The sequence below is a fragment of the Lactuca virosa genome, chromosome 7, assembly GCF_052849685.1.
Source record: "Lactuca virosa cultivar CGN04683 chromosome 7, Lactuca_virosa_CGN04683_v6, whole genome shotgun sequence".
NCBI lineage: Eukaryota > Viridiplantae > Streptophyta > Magnoliopsida > Asterales > Asteraceae > Lactuca > Lactuca virosa.
The window spans coordinates 9,686,633-9,705,205 of NC_136432.1; the positions used below are offsets into that span (position 1 = coordinate 9,686,633).

The 18,573-nt window shown below is 33.3% G+C and overlaps 3 protein-coding genes across 4 annotated transcripts; 1 reads left to right on the forward strand and 2 right to left on the reverse strand.

The window, feature by feature from the left end:
• Positions 1–398: 398 nt before the first annotated feature.
• On the reverse strand, positions 399–1,061 carry LOC145126388 (uncharacterized). The gene has a single exon (XM_079061766.1). It carries the CDS (start codon positions 1,059–1,061, stop codon positions 399–401), a length of 663 nt encoding a protein of 220 aa, XP_078917892.1.
• An 8,781-nt stretch (positions 1,062–9,842) lies between these two features.
• On the forward strand, positions 9,843–13,968 carry LOC145124448 (shaggy-related protein kinase epsilon-like). 2 transcript variants are annotated; one of them, XM_079059769.1, is made up of 12 exons: positions 9,843–10,168; positions 11,074–11,262; positions 11,337–11,435; positions 11,513–11,845; positions 11,931–12,005; positions 12,092–12,148; positions 12,314–12,454; positions 12,572–12,622; positions 12,695–12,790; positions 12,905–12,988; positions 13,384–13,486; positions 13,580–13,968. In XM_079059769.1, the coding sequence occupies exons 1-12, from the start codon at positions 10,109–10,111 to the stop codon at positions 13,645–13,647; spliced, it is 1,356 nt and encodes a 451-aa protein (XP_078915895.1). In that variant the 5' UTR covers positions 9,843–10,108; the 3' UTR covers positions 13,648–13,968. The 2 variants fall into 2 exon arrangements, with proteins under 2 accessions (XP_078915895.1, XP_078915894.1); XM_079059768.1 differs by lacking the exon at positions 9,843–10,168 and adding an exon at positions 10,284–10,445.
• Positions 13,969–14,580: 612 nt separating this feature from the next.
• Positions 14,581–17,253, reverse strand: LOC145124447 (Tetratricopeptide repeat (TPR)-like superfamily protein). Its single transcript, XM_079059767.1, has one exon. The coding sequence runs from the start codon at positions 17,073–17,075 to the stop codon at positions 14,640–14,642; it is 2,436 nt and encodes an 811-aa protein (XP_078915893.1). The 5' UTR covers positions 17,076–17,253; the 3' UTR covers positions 14,581–14,639.
• Positions 17,254–18,573: the final 1,320 nt, after the last annotated feature.

The following is an 18,573-nucleotide window of genomic DNA, read 5'->3' on the forward strand; positions in this document are numbered from 1 at the left end:
AAAACCCTTATTTTTGGTGCATGATTCTCGTTGAACATATGCAGATGATGCATTACCAATGTGTGTAATGAAATTAACATAAAAAAAACAATATGTAATTATAAATAAATAAAGTAATATGATGGATTAAGTGTGATTTGCTAAAAATGAATAAAATATGCTACAAAAAAAAGTTGGCTATAAATTTCGAAAAACTTCCTTATAAACAACATTGGAAGTTTTATTTGTGACTTTGCCATCTTTATCTAAAATTAATAATTTTAATCCCTCTCTGCTTTGAACTCTAGATAAGGCAACATACAATTGTCCATGTGAAAAAACTGGATCTTTGAGAAACAAACCAACCTTTGATAACGATTGTCCTTGACTTTTATTAATAGTCATCGCAAAACATACGGCTAAAGGAAACTGTCTTCTTGTGAATTTGAAGGGAATTTTTTTTCTGATGGAGTTAAAGACATTCTTGGAATAAAAGTCCGGTTTCCAATATTAGTTCCAGCTATTATACGTGCCTCAATAACACGTTTGCCCAATGATATCACCTGTAGTCTTGTGCCATTACATAAGCCGTTTTTCTGATCAACATTTCTTAGTAACGTTACTGGAACACCAATTTTTAAAACTAACTTATGATTTGGTAAACCGGATACTTTGAGACCATTTAATACACCAGGAGAGTATAAATTTGCATCAAACTGATCATGGACAAATTCAGATTCACATATGCTGTCTGAACTTAAATATTCAACTTCATCTCCTGGAAACTTCTTAAGCAAACGGTCGTTTATTTCCTGAACAACTTCAATTTTTGGAGCAAGTATCGCTCTTTCTTGGAAATAATTTATATTGCTATAGTTCTCTAAAATTGAAGGATATACAAACTCAATTAAGGAACCTATAGGATCATGTGAATCATTAATGACAATATCATCTGGAATATCGATAATCGTTTCATCATCGTTCGGACCACCAAGTTTGCCTTCTCCTATATCCAATAGCCAATTTGCAAAATCTCTTATTTTTTCTATACCAGATTGATCCCTTCCAACAGTTAGCCTCATGTTTTTTGTTAATCTATGGACTTTGCAATGTTACCATAAATATGAAGAACTCAAAGAAGCATTTACAATGTTCTGTCTACTACCACCCGGAACAACAGGTAGAATCTGTCTGAAATCTCCTCCAAAGACAATAACTTTCCCTCCAAATGGAATATTTGAGATGCTTGAATTTCCGCACCTTAATAAATCTTTGAAAGTTCGATCTAAAGCTTCAAATGCATGCTTATGGACCATATGTGCTTCATCCCAAATTATTAAAGAGGTTTTTCTTATTAAGCTAGCCAACTCACCATCTGGATTTATTTTACAAAAAGAATCATATGTAAGTTCAAATGAAATTATAAATCGAGAGTGTGTTGTTCTACCACCGGGCAATAATAAGGACGCAATACCGCTTGAAGCAACATTTAAAACAATATTACCATCAGATCTAATTGCTGAAGATATCGTCTTCCATAAAAAAAGGTTTACCCGTTCCACCATAACCGTAAACGAAGAAGACACCTCCTTTATTTTCTTCAACAGCACTCATGATGTTTAGGAAAATGTTATATTGCTAATTTGTTAATGCAATAAACATACGATCATAGTACAAACTAGAGGGGTTACCCGCGCGTTGCGCGGGGCAGAATGTGTTTGTTTTCTGAGACAAATAAGGAAGTACGTTGCATAAATTGGTATCGAAATTAAAGTATGTTGCTATTCTGTGTAATTTGCCATCAATCGGATGATGGAAATGTAAGCAGAAATTGATTACTTAAGTGGTCCTTGTGGAAGAATTATTTTATATAATGGTCACTTTTGAAAAAAAGATTACAGAGTTGGTTCCTATGATAAAAAAAAACATTACCAAAATGGTCTGTTTGTAGAAAAATATTACAAAAATGGTCTGTTTACATAAAAATATTACAGAAATAGTCCATGTACACAAAAATATCACACAAATGACAACTGTGGTAGAGAAACATAACCGAATTTCTCTCTGTGGCATAAAAACATAACAAAATGGTCTTTGCTGCAGAAAATGTTTACATAATTGGTCCTTCTGTAGAAAAACATTACAAAATTGGTCCATGTATTGGAAAAGATTAGAGAACTATATTTTTATATATTGCACTTAGCTCGTTATTGGACTAAATGAAATAAGTAGGTATGGTACCTGCACACTTAACATATTTAAAGATTAGAGTTGGTATTTACAGGAAGTAATCACAATTAAGGGGATACTTGTAGTCTGTAGATTGGGGGATTGAGGTCTATGTTCAAGAGCCTGCAAGACCGATAGAAATAAAATTAAGAAAATGAACCAGCATGACATGGTTGTTGAAGCTAATTCCATAAAATTAAGAAAATTAAGAAAAGCTTATATTTTTATAAGAACGAAAACAATAATAACCACTTAGTTTTTTTACCTTATTAACTCTCCATCTCCAACACCCTTTATAAGATGGGAGGCTAAACTCTTATGGAGCCTTCAAAGTTGCTCTTCTATATTGATATCCTTAAACTCTTCTTAAAACTCCTCCAAACTTGCAAAGTGCATAAAAATTATAGTAACAGAAGATGATGTTTAAGGATTGTGTACTTTTCCTTATATAATATTAGACATAGCTTATGGTAAGGGGTTGCAATAATACAAACCTTCCCAGCAAAGCATCAAGGAAATGTATGAGCATGAAAAGCTCATCCAAGATGTTCTGAAAGCCATCTTCAATTCAGATTAAATATATATAAAAAAAAGTAAAGTACATTATACACTTAAACACTATAACAAACCTGGAGAGGGGTTCCGGTTAATAATGTACGATGTTTGGTGTCAAACTGTTTCAAAGTAAAAAACAACTTTGAGTCTTTGTTCCTGAGACGCTTAAATTTTGTTTCCACCTTCAGCTTCAGCAACAGTAGCAGCTCCATGAACTGCTTCTGCATCGACAAAATAAATAGTTTTATAAACTATACAGGAAATAGGCATACATTCATGGGAAGCAACTGGATATAGGCAGTTTTCTTTATGCTAACATTAGCTACAATCAAGGTGGGTAACCTGGAAAAAAAAAGTCGAAGTTTTTCACAGCTCAGCTTCACAACATTTGAATTGGCTGCACCACACAACATCAAAATACATTCACCATTTGCTCAGAGTTCTTGCGTTTCTTCCTTGATTCTTTTTTAATAGTTGCCTCATAAGCTTCTTCTTCCATGTCTGTATTTGTATTTTCTTTAGATTCCAAAGAATCAAATACAGATGAAATCCCATCAAATAGCATGTTGACATCATCATCATCTCCCCCTACAAAGCAGAGCAAGATAACTGTAAACCCTAACCTTTGAAATAAACATGCGAAGCGTGGTAGGCATGCGCCGGGGGAGCATAGGGAGGAAAGGGAGCCCGGACGGTGGAAGAGCCAGGGGAACCTGGGTCATTTGACGGAAATCGACGACCCCACGTTTATTTGAGGGTCGGGAAGCAAGCAATCCGTGTAAATAGAAGATACAGAAGGAGATATACCAAATCAGTGAAGAGGCACATGGAGAGAAGACGTACACAGTTGGAGAAATACAGAAAATACAGATGTTGTGGCAGATAAGGAATCGTACGGGTGGCGGACGCCGGTTCCGGTAGAGATGAATTTAGGGTTCCCGGAGACTGCAGAGAGCGAGTTGACAAAAGGATAATCTGGAAGAATCGAGATGAGGCGGTGGGTTATTCCGGATGAGGTGGGGGCGGTTACCATGGTTGAGGAGAACGGGAAAGAAGCAGAGTCGACGTAAGGAAAAAGGATTAGTGGATTATTTGTTCTCTATCAAAATCGGAAGCAGATAATCTGGTAAAGGCGGTGGTTTGGACTTTGGAGGAGCGTAAGAAGTTTAGAAGGAAGCAGAAGGTAGAAGTTGACCATCTAACCCCAGTTTAAACTTAAAACCATAGGCGGTGGAGAGAGGCAGTGAGAGATATGGATGGCGGTGGAAGATGGAAGAAATATCGGTAAAAAGATAAGGAATAAAGCTGAAATCCTTCCTGCAATTAATTGTTGCAACTATCAACCATCAGGTCGATTCAATTAGTGATTATAATTTATGAATAATTTAAAAAAAAATTAGAATGCTTTTGGACTCCTTTATGGTCTTTACCTCATTTATCCTATGCCATGTCCATACCGGTCGCAACTCCTTTATGGTCTTTACTTTTGGACTTTGGAGCATAAAAGAATTGACCAATTTCTGCTTGGACGAACTGAACCAAATAGCAACATATACATGTACAGTCAGCTTTTATAAGAACAAAACCAATATTCCATTTAAAAATTAAGATAAAATTTTAAAATATGAAGATCAAGAAGTGAAAGTAATCGAATGTAACTCGCTATTTCTTTCAATATGATGATGATACTTTTATCACAACACTCTATCCAAATAAAATACATTTACCTGCAAGGATGATGCCAAATGTTATTAACAATTCAATATGTAAAAGCAGAAAAAAAATCAAAAGCAACATATTGTAAACATGCCTAGTGTTTTTACCCGGGTTCTAAAGCTTTTAAGTCAGATTCCAATCAGAAAAGGGCCTTCCTGTTTTTACCCACCCACCATCTATTTTTTTCTCATATTTTTTTCCTGATTTTTTCTCTTGTTCCCAGCTTTTAGTTCCTACCATCGGAAACATGGATTGTGAGCTTCGTGAAAAACTTCATCAGGTTCACATCATGCTGCAAGCTTGAATGAAACAGTAAAAAAAGTACGAATTCTATTAATGGATAGAATCACTTGTAATTTTTTCTTTACAAAGATACCGTGAAAGAAACTTACTTGCTCACAGTCGTGCCATAACTGTGAATTCATCAACTTCCTTGCACCTGGTTTTATCCACAGAAAAAATGAGTAACAATCTTGACTTTTAACAAATTGATGATTGTTTGTGCTAAGCTGTTGATTTATCAATCAAAATGAATTTCAAAACCCATAAGATGAATTTCATGAATGTCATTATTTAATTGAAATCAAATGAAAACAAAGAATCGGTTATCGATAGAACACATACCTGAAATTGTGTTCAACATAATTAAACTTCAATAAAACCCTAAATCGAAGGAACTGTCGATCTGCTATGAAAAGAAACCTGAGAAAGTAAAAACCGTACCCAAAATAATAATATATATAAATTCAATTACCTTAAGTGAATTAATTGAATACTGACATTAATGAGATATAGTTGCAATCAGTGTTCTAAAAGGCGCGCCATGGCGCGCGCCAAGGCGTGCCATGGCGTGAAGCGTGGCTTCGCCGTTACGAAAAGCTTCATAACGTTGCTGTTAGGCGTGGCGCGTAGCAAGGCGTGATATGGCGTGCCATGGCGTGTTATGGCGCGTGTTTTTTCGTATGAGACACGTTTTTTTGCTATTTGTTATGTATTTTCTAATCGGGGATACAAGTATTGTGTTTTTTGTTAACTTTTTATTATTAGTTATTGATATAACACTTCTAAAAAGTAGTAATACTTAATATAAATTTATATTTATGTGGTAATATAATTATAAATTAATACAAAATCGCCGCCTTACATCACGCCTTGAAAAACGCCATAACTCGCCATGGCTCGTTAAGCTTGAGGCTTGACCTTGCCGCCACGCCACGCCTCACGCCATTTAGAACCTTGGTTGCAATCATCTGTGGCTGAGAATTTAATCTTCACAGGAAGTGAATCTTACCAATAATAAAGACAAAGAAACAGGAAACAATGAAGTCGAATTCCATAATTTTCAGAAAAGAAAAATGAAAACGGATAAAGAAATTACCTTGAATTAGGGTTCGTTAAGACGTTCGTCATCTACATTTATTCATCTTTGCGTCATCTAACACCACGAAGTGGATAAGAAGAAGGACCGATGAACTAACCGGTTGTGGCGAGCCTCCATCCAACCCTTACTGTTGCTGATTTTGTTTTCTTCTTCTTCGATTGAACATCACAGAACCACCACGGGACCAACAGTTTTTCCCTCCTCCCCTTCGCGATCCGCTACCGGAGCAGCCCCTTTCTTCCATCACAGTTGACGACAGCTCCTGCTGAAGCCTTCGTCCTTCTTCTCCGATCAAGCTAAGAGTCGGTGGAGATTTCCCAATCCAGCCCGTTATCTATTTCCATTCGTGTTTCTCTTTTTCCCTCTCTCTACCAGACGAAGACTACACCATAAAGGGGACGAACGTCTGAGGAGAAGAAGAGAGCCTAGAGCAGGTGCTCCCCACCTCCCTGATTTGCGACCATCGAACCATCCTCCCCACCTCCCTGATCTGTTGCGTTCGTGCTTCTCATCGGTGTGCGAATAGAGGATCTGCTAACAGAAACCCTGTAGAAGGATGGAGATGAAGAAGCGGTGGGAGATAAAAGGAAGACGGTGGAGTGGAGTCGGAAACGGAAGATATCTGATAAGAGAGGCGGCGGGATTGAATAAGTACCTTCGTTTACACAAATCTACGGTAGGAGCTGGTGGAGGTCGACGATTCTGAGGAGAAGAAGAGAGCCTAGAGCAGGTGGAGGGCAAGAAACGCCCAAGATTTCTTGAGCGTAGACAATACGGTAGAAAGGAGGGGGTATGAGGCGGTGGGTTTCTGTGGATAGTAGACTATACCGGAGGAATAGAGAGAGTTCTGAAAGGATGGAAGATATTTCTGAGAGGCCGCCTGAAGCGGTAACCATGGTAGCGTTAAAATAACCCACGAACTAACTTGAGGGACCGATTTTGACAAAATAAGGGAACGAATATTGTTACAATCTTTCATAAACTTAATATATATATATAATAATATAGCAAATAAGATAATAAAAAAAACAGTATTTGAAAATTTCTTTACACATAACAGTTTTTTGGAAAAGTTACAAAAATGGTCACTGGATCAAATGTTTTTAGATAATTGGTCATTTTAGTGTAATACAACATTATCAAACGTAAAAAACTTAAATAGTTAAAATAATACATACTAAAATGATTTCTATGTAGTACAAATATAGCATATCTAAATTAATAGTGTTACATTATTGATCCCTATACAAATTTTTGTAAAAAAATATTTGCATTTTTGTAAAGTAATATATGCAATTATCGAATATATATACAAATACATACTAAAACAGGATTTAAAAAAATATCAATGTTTGAACTGTTAACGTGAATAAATTGTCCCTATGGGAAATGTTTCAACATAATTGGTCATTTTTGTGTACTAATTGATTGTCAAATGTAAAAAACATAAACAGGAAAAATAATACATACTAAATTGGTCCGTACGTAGATTAAAATTAGAATCAACCTTAAAAACGATAATTTTATATTTTTTTTAAGAGGAAAGAATAGAAGATTAACACTGTACAGTTCTTAAAGAGGAAGAATTAAGTACATAAACATGAAAACTCTGAAAAATATATGCAGTTATCGAATTTGTACAAATGCATGAATTCAGATTGTCCTGTAAAAGAAAGACTGAACAGGCTTTCAGATTGCTAACCTTGTGTAGTTGTTCCTGTCGTGGAGGATGAATATGCAGTAAACGATCACAAAATCAAGGAAATTATAACTGGTACAGACAGGAAGGATTGAAGAACTTATGTTAGCAACTTGATTTATTAAATAAATTATGTTAAAAGAAATAAAACTGAGAAGATACAGTAATGAAGAACTGAAGAAGCATACCCTTTGTAATGAATTCTCTAAAGCATAATCGTGAACAAAATAGAAGCGTAAAGATGGTATAGTGGTATATATTTCGGTATGCATTTATTTGGTGCAGATTTTTTGGGATTTAATGACTGAAAATTAATTAATTTCCAATTAGAATAAACAACTTTCCACATTTTATTGGATTGGATATGAACGAATTTGAAATTTGAATTTACGATTTCTGCATATTATTTTCAATTATTATTTGGAAATCTTTCATCTATATTTCCGTTTGTTGAATGTATTTGATTTGATCGGTGCAAATTTTTTCGGAGGGCAGATACGTAAATGTAGATGAAGAAAAGAAGCGGGAAAACACGATTTAGGGGGGTTGGGAGAGTGACATGTGGACATATTATACTTATTTATTAGGATAGGGGATATATATATATATATATATATATATATATATATATATATATATAAATTAATATGGAATAATAAAAAACATAAAATAATTGTTATTAGACCTTTTTTATTTATTACATCTTTCAATGTGGTTTTGATTTTTATAAGATCACAAGGTGCGAATAAAAATACCCGTTTAAACAACTATAATTCTCAATTACACTAATTACTCAACGAATATAGTATCAATTCATAGCAAATCAAATATTATATTCTACTATAAACAAATACAACAATTATCACATATCTAAATATTAATCATCTAGAGAAGAATAAAGTTACTTATATAACTTTGAACATCTATAACTCTCGATTACACTAATTTTGATATTTTTTACAACTACTTTTAAATTATATAACTTCTTTTATAAAGTATATTTATTATTATTTTTTTAAATCAGTTGATTAACTAATAGAATAAAAAACTAATATCTAAATATTATTGGGGTATAAAATATAATGTTAATTAATGTATGAATCAAATATGACAAACAAAACACATGCATTAAAGAAGATATGAAAGAAAATTAAAAGGTTAGTGGATAATAAGTGTTTGAATTGATCTTTAGAAAAAGTCTTATTTTTCAAACATAACAAGCTTTTTAAAATATTAAAAAACTTGTATAAAAGCTAACATTGTATATGTTCTTAGGTTCTTTTATATATATATATATATATATGGGATGACAGGTTCTTATATCAAATTATATCGTTCGGATATGAGTAAATGGTATGAATAAAGAAAATGAAATATATGAATAGCATCATAAGAAAATGACATACTACTATTAAAAAATACATTACCTATTGTGTTATAGGTAATACCAAAGTGTATTCGGGACTTAGGACTTTAGTAACACTCTTTATGAGAACTTCAAACAATGTCATGTAACTTTCCATTAAATTCATGATAATATCAGTTAATAAAGTATAAACATACAACAAAATACGCAAAACTAGTATGATTAAGAGCATGCTTAGCGAAATGGAAATCTATTATTTGTTTCGTCTTCATGAAATCGAGAATGTTTTTCCGGAATGTGGTGGGTTCCACATGTCAAACTCCATTCAATAAGGGCAAACACATAAATCGGTAGGATTCTCTGAATCTCGGGTCATGTGAACATTTTTTCAATACGCAAAAAAATATGTTTTTTTGTGATATATGTTTAGAGGTTGTCATTTTTGTTAATATCCCAATAATATATGGACTATGTTGTTATGTTGCAATAATATATGGACTATGTTGCTAGGTTCAAATCTCTCGGCTTTTCAAACTGCCAACAAAAAAGTTTGTGGACAAAATTGTAGTTCGGCGAATCATCTAATTTAAATAAATTCATTGTCCAGAAAAAAACTTTTGTAATCCAAACTGACACTCCAAATTCACTTGTAAAACACGCATTAATAGCTGTACAATATTTTAAAATTATCAATCTTTTATCTGGAAGCATCTTTTAAGAAGGGTAGTTCCGTAATTAGAGTGAAAAAGTTGTCGTTTAGTATACAGAGTTGCGTGGTTTGTCAGCCGTAGATCATGAAGTTATGATGACATGGATGGTTGAGAATGAAAGTTTGACTGGTGTACGAAATGAGGCAAAGAATGAATGATTGGGCTTTCTCAGGTTTGACCTTTGACCAGGAAAAACAGTTTTAGAGAGAGAGAAAGATAGAGATGGAGAATTTTAAGAGAGATATAGAGAGAGAAAGGGATTGTTTTTAGAGAGAGAAAAAGAGAGAGAGGGAGAGCAATACATTCAGAGAGAAGAATAGGAAGGTGGAGGAGGATTGCGTGTTGTGTCGCAGATTCCTCCTCCATTAGTTGATTTTGGTTTTGTTTTGTTGAAGAAGGGTTTGGATAATTGGATAAGTGTTGTGAGATCCAGAGAGAAGGGAGAATTTAGGGTTACGATTTAATCAAGCATAATGAATGTGATGCGTCGTTTGAAGAGTATCGCCTCTGGTCGTACTTCTGTTTCGGATACCGTAAGTTTCTAATGACTTGATGTGAATTTTATCAGAATTGAAGAATTTCGTGTTATCTTGGCTTTTTTGCTTTTCGATCGATGGAAGCTAATGTTTTCTTTTTGAAATATCATTTGTTCGTGTTGTTCTCTGAATCCAATTGTTGAATCACATTCAACTAATTTTCATGGAAATGATAATGAATGTCTTTCATTTTCGGGAGATCATTGAATCTGGTGGCTTTTCCGTTTCGGTTACTACACGTTTTATCGTTTTGCTTGACTTCGATTACTTAGATGTAAGTTTTTAAAAGATGGAGAAAGTTTCGATTATGCCTTGTTTTTACCTTTTTATTATTGGAAACTAAACGTTTCAAAAATATTTTAGTTCCTTTGGTTTTGATCAATGAAGATAAAAAGGTTTTGAAGATCCATTAGTTTTTATTTTATCCATTTATTCGGGGAAAGTTTAAACAATTTGCTAGATTGATGAAAGCTAAATATTTTCTAGATTTATCTGTTTTCAAGATCCTTTTCCAATAAATTTCGTTTTTTTTTTTTTTTTTTTTTTTTTTTTTTTTTTTGATAAAAGCTAAATTTTCTTGATTGTGTTGTTTTTTGATCCATTCATTTTCAGTCATATTGAAGTAGTTTCACGGAAAAAGCTTATTTGTTTATTGTGTTCTTTTGACTCAGTTTGAGCTGTTGTGTGTTCTCGCTGGCTATCAATATAATAGTAATAAAATAGTATCATATTATTAATAATAATCATCAACAACATCATTATTGTTTGATTAGGAGGATGTCAAAATCATTGGGCATATTATTATTATTTCTGAGATACATCATACAGATGCTTTCCTTTATTGAATATACGTATTACTAATATGATCTTATTGATTGAAGTTGATGTTGGTGGTTTTGTAGGGTGGAGATCCTAACTTTAAAAGGGTGAAGGGTGAGTCAGATTTTGGGAGTTTAGAGCAGCCTGGGAGTGCTAGATCTGTAAAGATGTCTGCCAGCGCATCATTTGCTAGACCTGGAAAATCTGACTATGACAAGCTCCCAAAAGAAATAAATGGAATGAAAATTATGGAAGATAATGCTGATGACAAGGTAATAAATACAATCATAATATTCTACTGTTGACTATGACATGTTGATACTCATGAATGGTGATTTGTGAGCAGGATTTCGAGGCGACTCTTGTAAATGGTAATGGTAATGGTACTGAAACAGGTCAAATCATTGTCACTTCAATTGGTGGTCGAAATGGAAAACCAAAACAGGTACCTACCTGATTTACATCTGAATTTAAACAGTATGGCTTATGATATAATTTTATTTTTTGTGATGGTGCGTGCAGACTTTGTCTTACATAGCGGAGAGGGTTGTGGGTACCGGTTCATTTGGTGTGGTCTTTCAAGCCAAATGTCTTGAAACAGGGGAAGCTGTTGCTATAAAGAAAGTGCTACAGGATAAAAGATACAAGAACAGAGAGCTACAAATCATGCGTTTATTGGAACATCCCAACGTTGTTCCACTGAAAAATTGTTTCTATTCAACAACCGACAAAAATGAAGTGTATTTGAATGTTGTATTGGAATATGTACCTGAAACAGTCTACAGGATGTCAAGGCATTATGTTAGGATGAATCAACACATGCCTATGTTGTATGTACAATTGTACACATATCAGGTCAGCTCACTCTCTTACTAATCTCTTCTTTTGATTACCTTAATTAATCTTGTAATCTCATTTTATATATGTCTTTGTTGATCAGATCTGTCGTTCGCTTAACTACATTCATAATGTGATTGGTGTATGCCATCGTGATATTAAGCCACAAAACTTATTGGTAAGAATGGAAACTTGCTTGTTTACATTGATCACCTGTTAAGTTTGTGAATAATAATAATCATATAACCCTTTTGCTTTTTCCAGGTTAATCCACAAACTCATCAGCTGAAACTATGTGATTTCGGGAGTGCAAAAATGTTGGTAAGTTTACAAAGTCTCTTCTCTTGGGTAGTTAGTTTATTACCATGGAATCAGGAATGGATTGGGCAATTCCGTCACCCGTTCCATTCCATTTAATATTATGATGATGATGATGATGATGATGATGATGATGTGAGGTATTGAGATTTTATTGTGGGAATGTAGGTACCTGGTGAACCAAATATTTCATACATTTGCTCAAGATATTACAGGGCTCCAGAATTGATCTTTGGAGCAACAGAATACACCAATGCAATTGACATGTGGTCTGCTGGTTGTGTTTTGGCTGAGCTGCTCCTCGGACAGGTGCCACTTAACAAGTTATTTGATGTTTTTATATCATATTATTATTTCTAATTCACTAAATTCCACTATCACACACTTGTTCTAATACATACAAATAAATCAAAATATGCATTGCAGCCTCTTTTCCCTGGTGAAAGTGGTGTGGATCAGCTGGTAGAGATAATCAAGGTACCAAACATCTCTTCTGTCTAATAAATTTTATATTTGAAACTCATTTTTAACAACCATTTTTTTTTAAAGATTTTGGGAACCCCAACACGTGAGGAAATCAAGTGTATGAATCCTCACTACACCGAGTTCAAATTCCCACAAATCAAGGCTCACCCATGGCATAAGGTTTGTTCATAGATATAATCTTTATACTAAACAATCAATCAAATCATATTAACATTAATACTTGTTTTTATATTTTACAAAAAAATTTACTTTTTTGGGGATGCTTTTTATCAGATATTTTACAAGCGCATGCCATCCGAAGCAGTCGATCTTGTCTCTCGCCTGCTACAATACTCACCAAAGCTGCGTTGTACAGCTGTAAGTCAAATCTAGTTTTGGACTTGGTTGGGACAAAAAGTTACCTAAAGTATTAGAGTATTACTTTTTTGGTCTCTCAGTGTAGCTGTCTTTTTTTTTTTTGGTCCTAAAAGGTTTTATCTTGCAAGTTTGATTTTCTATTTAAAATCAACTTCATTTTACTTGATAAGAACCTTAAATAAGGGTAAAAATTGCAAGAGGATACTTTTTAAGCCCAAATTGTGAAATTTAGTTATACTTAGGGACAAATTAAGGACCAAAATTAGGAGAGCTTTTTGTTATTGAAACCAAAATTACAAAAATCATTTATACTCGAGGACCAAAATTGTAAATTACTCTAAATGTTGAGAAAAACAAGGGATACTTATATGCGTTTTGTTTTGTTTTGTGTACAGTTGGAGGCGTGCACTCACCCGTTCTTTGACAACTTAAGGGATCCGACCACGACTCTACCAAATGGCGATCCTCTCCCTCCCCTTTTTAACTTCACACCACAAGGTACAAAAATACAATATATATTTTTTATTTTTTATTTAAATTTTTACAAATTATACTTACAAATACTTATATATATAAATGTTTGATTTACAGAGCTTGCTCACGCATCACCCGAACTACTTCAACGGTTGATACCCGAACATGCACATGCGAGAAAATAAAAATGTGATAAAAAGGCGTTCCAAAAAAAAATTGGGTTTTTGAATACATACTAATTGCCCATAAAAAAAAACATAGTCATTAATTAATTATACTTTTCTCTTTCTGTCTTTTGCTGCTACACTACAACACAATATCTAATCAAGTTATCGGCCTCGATCAAAGGGTGCAAATGGAGGTCAGGTCAGGTCGGGTCTGGTTTATATAAATATATTTATATATGACTCTTAACAACAACGATATGGTGTAGCTAAAGTTCGATTCATGATGGGTTGGTTGCTTACAACATGAAGAATTTATTTCTAATCAATTTCATTTTTTTATTTCTTAGTTTCATTATCTTATGTTATGTGTGTTCCTTCATCCTTTTGCTCATGCTAATGGTTATATAGTAATTATTCTTGAGACTGCACAAACATGCAAATAAATCTTGTAACATTGGATTTTGTCTTTTTTTTTTCCTTTCTGTTTAAAGTTGCTCTCTTTTGACACGTCACATCCAAATTAATCATTAAATCTCAACCTACATTTTATTTAATAAGTTATTAATGAATACGAATTAGAGAAGGTCTAAATATACAAGTATCAAATTAATCAAATACGTATGTATATGAGTATATCCAACTCTAAAAAATATCAAACAAGAATATCGGTTTTCAATCGAGTGTAATCATCCATACCTGAATAACGAAAGATGAAAACATAAAAAATTGTAACTTAATTATAGTTTTATGTTATATTTTTTTCAAGTTTCTTTTAAGTTGTAATGTATAGCAAAATAAAAATATAGCTAGTAAATTTGCTTTAGGTCTGAGTCTAAACCTACTTAGGATGAATCAGCATGAATTGATCTCTTTTTAGATGATAAACAAAAAATGTATTCCAACGGTTATTTACACAATTAAGTCAACATTATGTTAAACCAACAATATCCATTAAATCAATCAAATGAATTTTTATAAAAAGATTGCTACAATACAAACTTCATCTTTGCTTACCAATAATCTCCACAAGAACAAACTCCATCTTTAAAATGATGAAACCGATTCGAATCCCTAAGAATTATAACCCGCCCATAAACACTGGATATAAACTTCATGGCAGTATGACAATCACCACAAACCCGCAAATTCTTAAAAATCCTTATCTCCCTTTCATGTGGCAACTCCAAAAGCCCAAAAGCCACAGCCAACTTCTCACTATGATAAGTAAGACCCAATTGTTTACCTTCTTCATCAATATTATGCAATGCAAAATTCATATCCGCAACATAACCCGCTTCTTTAATCGCCATCATAACCTCATCAATCTTTCCATAAATAGCATCCCACTTTTCATGCCTTCTATCTTCCGACATAAATGTATAAACTTTACTATTAATTTCCATCCAACTTTTCCCCGGTTCCTTATTTACCCCTCTAGCTTTCATCAACCTCCGAATCCTTGCGGATTCTTCCCATTTACCCATTGAAGAGTACAAATTAGAAAGCACAATGTACGGGACAGCATCGTGAGGTGCCAATTCAAAAAGGGTATTCGCCGTCTTTTCCGCAAGCTCGAGTTTTCCGTGGACCCTACACCCCGAAAGCAATGCTTTTAAAACCGTTGCATCGGGCTCGATTACCATTTCATTTAAAAGCTTTTCAGCCTCGTCTATCTTCCCGGATCGACTTAGTAGATCGATCATACACGCATAGTGATCCGGTCCGGGGGTAATTTGGTAAATTTTCATCATCGAGTCGAAGTATTCGCGGGCTTGATCCACGAATCCGGCATGACTACATGCGAATAGTATCTCAATGAAAGTTATGAAATCTGGTTTTATTCCATTTTTTATCATTTCATTGTAGAACTTTAAAGATTCGGTTGATTTACCATTTTTAGCATACCCCTTGATTATCGCAGTCCATGTTATCACGTTTTTTGTATTCATTGAATTGAAGACTTTGTTGGCTTCTTCTATGGAACCACAGTCTGTGTAGAATGAAACAAGAGAGTTATCGACTGATAAAGATGAATGAAAACCTGATTTGATGAAATCGGCTTGAACTTGTTGTCCGAAATCAAGAACAGTTAATTCTGCACATGAACTCAAGATGTTGGCTATTACAACTTGATCCGGTTTGATCCCGGAAATTCTCATTTCACAGAATAATTTTAGAGATTCTTCATGGGTATTATTGCAAGCATAGCCAGTCATCAATGAAGTCCATGAGACCACATCCCTTTCAGGCATTTTATCAAACACATTGTGTGCACATTGTAACTCGCCTTGTTTCGCATACATGTCAACAAGAGCATTGCCTATGAGAATGTATCCTTCAAATCCCGTTTTCATAGCCAAACAATGTATGGATTTTGAAGAATTTGAAGTATTGGGGTCGAGTAAGGAAGCAAAACAGTTTAGTACAGATGGATAAGTGAAATCATCGATTTTCATGTTCTTGGTGTGCATTTTCTTGAATAAAAGAAGCGCATCTTGTTTAAAACCTTGCCTTACACAGCCCGAAATCATGGCGTTCAAAGAAACAACATCATCAACCTCCATTGATTCTAATGCGATTCTAGCATTATCAAAACTCCCACATTTTGCATACATGTTTACTAATGCACTTTCTACAAACACATTACCACTAAAACCACCCTTCACAATGCAACCATGGACCTGTAAACCGAATTTAAAAGCCAAGCTATCACCACAAGCGGTTAAAACACTAGGAAAAGTATACTGATTTGCTTCAACTCCTTCAGCTCTCATATCACGAAAACACTCAATAGCTCCTATTTGATCTTGGTTTCGTGAAAATCCAGTGATCATTGCAGTCCATGTGACATGATTCTTTCCATAAGTCATCGATTTGAACAAATATTTAGCTTTAGACATCTGTCTGCATTGTGCATACATGTCAACAAGTCCAGTAACAACAAAAACATTTGCATCAAACTGAGTCTTGATTGCATACCCGTGAACCTGCTCCCCTCTTGATAACAATCGGTATATCGAACACATTCTAAGAACACTCCCTAATGTAAACTGGCTCGGTTTATACCCTAAACATTGCATTTGGGAAAACAGACTCATTGATTCATATTCGTATCCCAAATTACAATAACAGGAAATTAGTGAAGACCATGTAACGGAACTCTTATTTGGAGTATCATGGAATAACTTTTGTGCCTCACTTACCTTCCCAGAATTTCCGTAACCAGCAATCATGGTATTCCAAGTAAACTCATCTTTCTCAGGCATTTCATCGAACAGGTGTCGTGCTTCATTGATTCGACCTGATTTCCAAAGCTCATTTAGCTTCTGATTCCAGTAGTAAACAGGTTCTGTTATGGTTATGCGTGAAGCAGCAGCTTTGTAAAAGCTCCGCGCGGATTCTACACAAACATGTCGATGATACCAAGCTTTGTGTGGAATAAACATGTATATGAGTTTATACTTGAAAATAACAGATGACGCCGCTCCAAATTTAAATCTTTTGGATAAAATTCCCCCGCACAGAAAGAACACAAATCGAAATCTTGAATAGTCAAAGAAGAATTGTTTCGCAAAAACGCTTAAAATCGGTTTGTCAACAAAAAAAAGTTGTTATGTAAATATAAATGGGGATAATCACTTTGAAAAGCAAAGAACTTTGGATTTGTTAATATTTAGTCATTATTTTTTTCTATTTTAACTTATTCCTAAATTATTTGAAATTATTCATATTTTATCTTTATGATCGGTTACAATCGGTCATAGAGGTAAATATGAACAATTTCAAGTAATTAGTAATAAATTAAACACAAAAAAATATTCAATGACTAAATGTAAACAAAATTAAAAATTCGTAATCCTTTCAAGTTATTATCCTTTTTATATTCATCCCTTAGTTATTTTGTCTATTAGTAGCAATTACGTTGATTAATAATTTTGATTTTAATCATTATTTTGTTTTTTCTTTTTGTGTTTGTAAGAAATATTACATAATAGAATGTACCACACAAAGATGTAGAGTAGTTCATGCATTTAATCCTAATCCATAAGATAAACTTTTAACTAAGGTTTCTTTATTCATGTTTTATGTTTCTATTTATAGTTATAATTAGACATCCTTTATCAAGCCACATATTATATATATATATATATATATATATATATATATATATATATATATATATATATATATATATATATAGGCTTAGGTTATTCTATTCAAAGTAATTATTGTGTTATTGTATACATAAATGTGGACCAATCAAATTTACTTATTTTAAGAAAGTGATTAATATATATTATTGAATTAAATACAATTGAAAATAACATCTTAATTAATTACAAGGGTAATTTAGTCAATTAATATAGATTTAATAAAGGAAAATTGCATTTTTTAAGGGATCATAAATTCTATTAATTTTAAAAATCCGATTTTACGAATTATAATTCTTTTAATTCAGACATTCTGACATAATATGTTTATGAGTATATTCAAAAATAAAAATATTCTTGAACCATAAATAATAAAAATATTCTTGAACCTATTTCTTGATCATGAATTTAAAAACTTTTTGTAGAATAACAAATTCTTGAACAATCAATTGAAGAATAAAAACAAAAAATACATTATTTCTTATAGAATATGGGTAACAATTGTTAAGATTACATTTATTGTTAAAGAATAAAACTAAAAAACAATCAAAACGGGAAAGAAAACATTAAAATCTAACAACGACTAATACATTCTAAAAGAATAATGTGGTCCGTTTCAATTTTGTGGTCTGTTCTTCAAGCATCAACTTTTGTGATTCCAACAGAATTGGAATTCGTCATTCTATTCCAACAGAATTGGAATTCGTGATTCCATTCCAATAGAATTGGAATCTCACCAATATCATCCATTGAATCATCTACATAAACATACTTGATACCTTTTCAGAATTCA